A 3141-nucleotide genomic window follows, 5' to 3' on the forward strand; every position below is an offset into this window, starting at 1 on the left:
TTTTTTTTTTCGTTTCGTTTGCTTCCTTTTCCTCCTGTGCCTCCCTCTGTGCTGCCCTCTCTGGCTGCGGGGGGCGGGCGCCAGCAAGCCGAAGCATCATCTTCCTACATGGCATTTCTTTGTGGCGTTCTCTCGGCCGTCGGTGCCGTGACGCTTGTCGCAGCCGCGGTGCAGCTGGTAAACTTCCTGCGCGTCAACCTCTTCGGCGGCGCTGACCTGAAGCGCAAGTACGCCAAGGCCGGTGACTGGGCCGTCGTGACGGGCGCGACGGAGGGCATCGGCTACGCAATGACGCTGGAGCTCGCGCGTCGCGGCTTCAACGTGTGCGTCGTCTCCCGCACGCAGTCGAAGCTGGACGGGCTCGTCGCGGAGCTGGCGAAGCGGGGCGTGCAGGGGCGAGCCATCGCCTTTGACTTCGCTTCCGCCGGCGACAAGGAGTACAAGGAGCTCTTCGCTCAGCTCGAGAGTCTCAACGTGGCCATCTTGCTGAACAACGTGGGCGTCAACTACACCTACGCCAACTACTTCGACGAGGTGGACCAGCAGGAGGACCTGCGCATCATCAAGGTGAACTGCGAGGCGACGATGCGCATGACGAAGTTCATGGTGCCGCGGCTGAAGGCGAAGCGGGCTGGCGCCATCGTCATGCTCGCCTCCATCTCTGCTGTGTCCCCGGCGCCGCTGCTGTCGACGTACGCCGGCAGCAAGGCGTTCTGCCTCTCCTTCGGCGAGAGTCTCGCGTATGAGCTGAAGGAGTACGGCGTCGACGTGCTCGTCGTCACGCCGAGCCTCGTGGTGAGCCGCATGACGCAGGGCGCGAGCAGCCGCAAGCCGCGCGAGTCCTTTATGATGGTCGGCGCCGCCGCGATGGCGCGGCAGACGCTTAACAAGCTTGGCGTCGTTACGCAGACAGCGGGTCACTTCAACCACGCGATCGTGAAGTCGATCGTCAAGCTGCTGCCTGAGTCCTTCGCGGGCGCGAAGGTGCTCGCGATGCACAAGAACATCAAGCGCATCGCGGAACGCAAGCGGGCGGAGTAGACGGCGCGGTGGGAAGGGAGGAGACACATAAAGACACATCCACACACATATATAGGTGTGGCCACATCCACACATCGGCGCGCCAATGGCATCGCTGCAGCCGATGATGATGGCGATGGGGATCGCAGTCTACGTATCTGCCTGTCTATCTCGCTCTCCATCAACTATATTTTTATTGGTATTCCCCCTCTGGTTCTCTTCGGTCACCTTCCACGCATCACGCTACACGTCGGCGGTGATGACAACACGACGCGCGCGGCCCTCCCCCCTCACATGCGCCGGCGGCGCGTCTGCCCCGCAGCAACGGACAAAATAAAACCAACAGGTACACAAATCATGATATATATAAGCGGGATTGGAGTACAGAGAGCGAGAAAGAAAGAAAGAAAGAAAGAGAGAGAGGGGGGTTGGTGTGAGAACGAAACCATCGAATAGGACGACAAAAAGAGAAAGAAAGGGGGAGAAGAGAGGCTGTCAGACCGGGGGGAAAGGGAAAAGAATGGAGGAAAAAAGAAAGCAGATATGGGCGCACGCATATAAGTGGTAAGACAATAATGCAAAAAGAGAGAGAGAGAGAGAGAGAGAGAGAGAGAAAGAAGCCTAATATATTCAGCTGCGAGAAGAATGACACAACAATCAATAAAGAAGACTCCCTCTCCATCGACTAGGATTGCTTGACTGTCTCTGCAGAGGCGATGCCACGCTACTCAACTCTGGATGGTGGTGTTCTGAGGAGGACGCAGCCGTCTCCTTGTGAGTTCAACCTCTCTCCCTCCCTCTCCCTCTCCCGTTCTTATTCTGATTTCAGTTGCGGTGGGCTTCAGGTGCAGATGTCTGCTTCTCCCGCTGCTGCTGACGAGAAGCACAGCGATGACGAGGAGGGCACCAACGCATGTGGCTGTGAGGCACCTAGACCACCACTGCCTGAGTATGCCGTACCGTGCGAGTCCCTCGACGCTGTGCTGCGCGAGGAGGCCCACGCACGCATACAGCGCCGCCAGGCGCAGCAACAACACGGTGCGGCGACAGCAGCGGTGAGTGACGATACCCTTCTGCATTCCTCTGCGTTCAATACGCCGAGCTTTATCCCCATTGACACAAGGCCGCGAGAGCTGTTCATGGCCAACGATGCGGTGGTGTCGGGCATTCGTGAAGGACTGCTGAAGGAGCGGCAGGAGGCAGATGCTGCCGCAGCGGCGATGGAGGAGGCGCAGCTAGCCGCGCTGGAGCTTAAATGTATGCTAATGCTCGCCAAGCCCTGATGTCGTGGATGAATACGTGATTATGTGTGTGCGTGCGCCTCTTTGCGCACGGGCCTTCGTGCTTGGGAGTGGTGCGGCGACAGCCACGGGGGTGTATACAGCCGGTGTGACTGTGCTTCTGCTGTCGCTGTTGTTGCCTTTGTGGTGATGACTTTTTCCTGGTGCGGGTGGTGGCGGGACCACCACTCAGCGCACATTTGATGCATATTCCCCTCCTCCTTCTCCCATCTCTGCGCACACGCGGTGCAGCAAAGCGCTGCGAGGACTGACGTGGTGGCGGGCGCTCATACACACGCCTGACCCACGCACACACACACACACACAAGAAAACAAGAACACACACAGCAAACGTAGTGGGTGAAGTGCCATAACCATTAGGCCGTCGCATAAAGCACGAGAAGCAGCCGAGGTCAAGGAGCACGCGCGAGAAAGCAAATAGGCGCACATACACCTGAGGCTTCTGTCTCCCTCTCGCTCCCCTGAGAACTGCTGTGCGGGATGCCACGCCACAACACGCTGGCGGCTATCGAGGCGCGGCAGCGGCGGGAGGTTGAGCAGCGCATGTACAACGAAGTGCGCGCGGAGGACAGTCGGCTGCGGCTCGCGGCCAACTGGGAGATGCGCAGCGAGGGCGTCGTGCAACGCAAGCAGTTGATGCGCCACCTGGAACGCGTGCAGGCGCAGCACAACGACACGCTCGTTGCCCGGCGCCGCCGGCTCGCCGATTTGCTGCTGCGTGAACGCGACGAGCACGAGGCGATGCTCAGCAACCTCGCCGAGACAGAGGAGCAGCGGCGCGAGCGGCTCCTCCAGAAGGCGCGCGAGCTGCGGGCGCAGC

At 59.8% G+C, this 3141-nt stretch overlaps 3 protein-coding genes across 3 annotated transcripts; all 3 read left to right on the forward strand.

Moving 5' to 3' along the window:
- Positions 1-108: 108 nt before the first annotated feature.
- Positions 109-1041, forward strand: DQ04_14821000 (short-chain dehydrogenase; the record flags this gene model as incomplete). Its single annotated transcript, XM_009317205.1, has 1 exon — positions 109-1041. The coding sequence occupies one exon, from the start codon at positions 109-111 to the stop codon at positions 1039-1041; it is 933 nt and encodes a 310-aa protein (XP_009315480.1).
- An 830-nt stretch (positions 1042-1871) lies between these two features.
- DQ04_14821010 (hypothetical protein) lies at positions 1872-2303 on the forward strand (the record flags this gene model as incomplete). Its single annotated transcript, XM_009317206.1, has 1 exon — positions 1872-2303. The coding sequence occupies one exon, from the start codon at positions 1872-1874 to the stop codon at positions 2301-2303; it is 432 nt and encodes a 143-aa protein (XP_009315481.1).
- Positions 2304-2801: 498 nt separating this feature from the next.
- On the forward strand, positions 2802-3141 carry DQ04_14821020 (coiled-coil domain containing 11; the record flags this gene model as incomplete). The annotated part of the gene is made up of 1 exon (XM_009317207.1): positions 2802-3141. A coding segment is annotated over one exon (340 nt), but the record flags the coding sequence as incomplete, so codon positions are not given.

The sequence above is a fragment of the Trypanosoma grayi genome (genome assembly GCF_000691245.1).
Source record: "Trypanosoma grayi strain ANR4 Tgr_1482_V1, whole genome shotgun sequence".
NCBI classification, from domain to species: domain Eukaryota; phylum Euglenozoa; class Kinetoplastea; order Trypanosomatida; family Trypanosomatidae; genus Trypanosoma; species Trypanosoma grayi.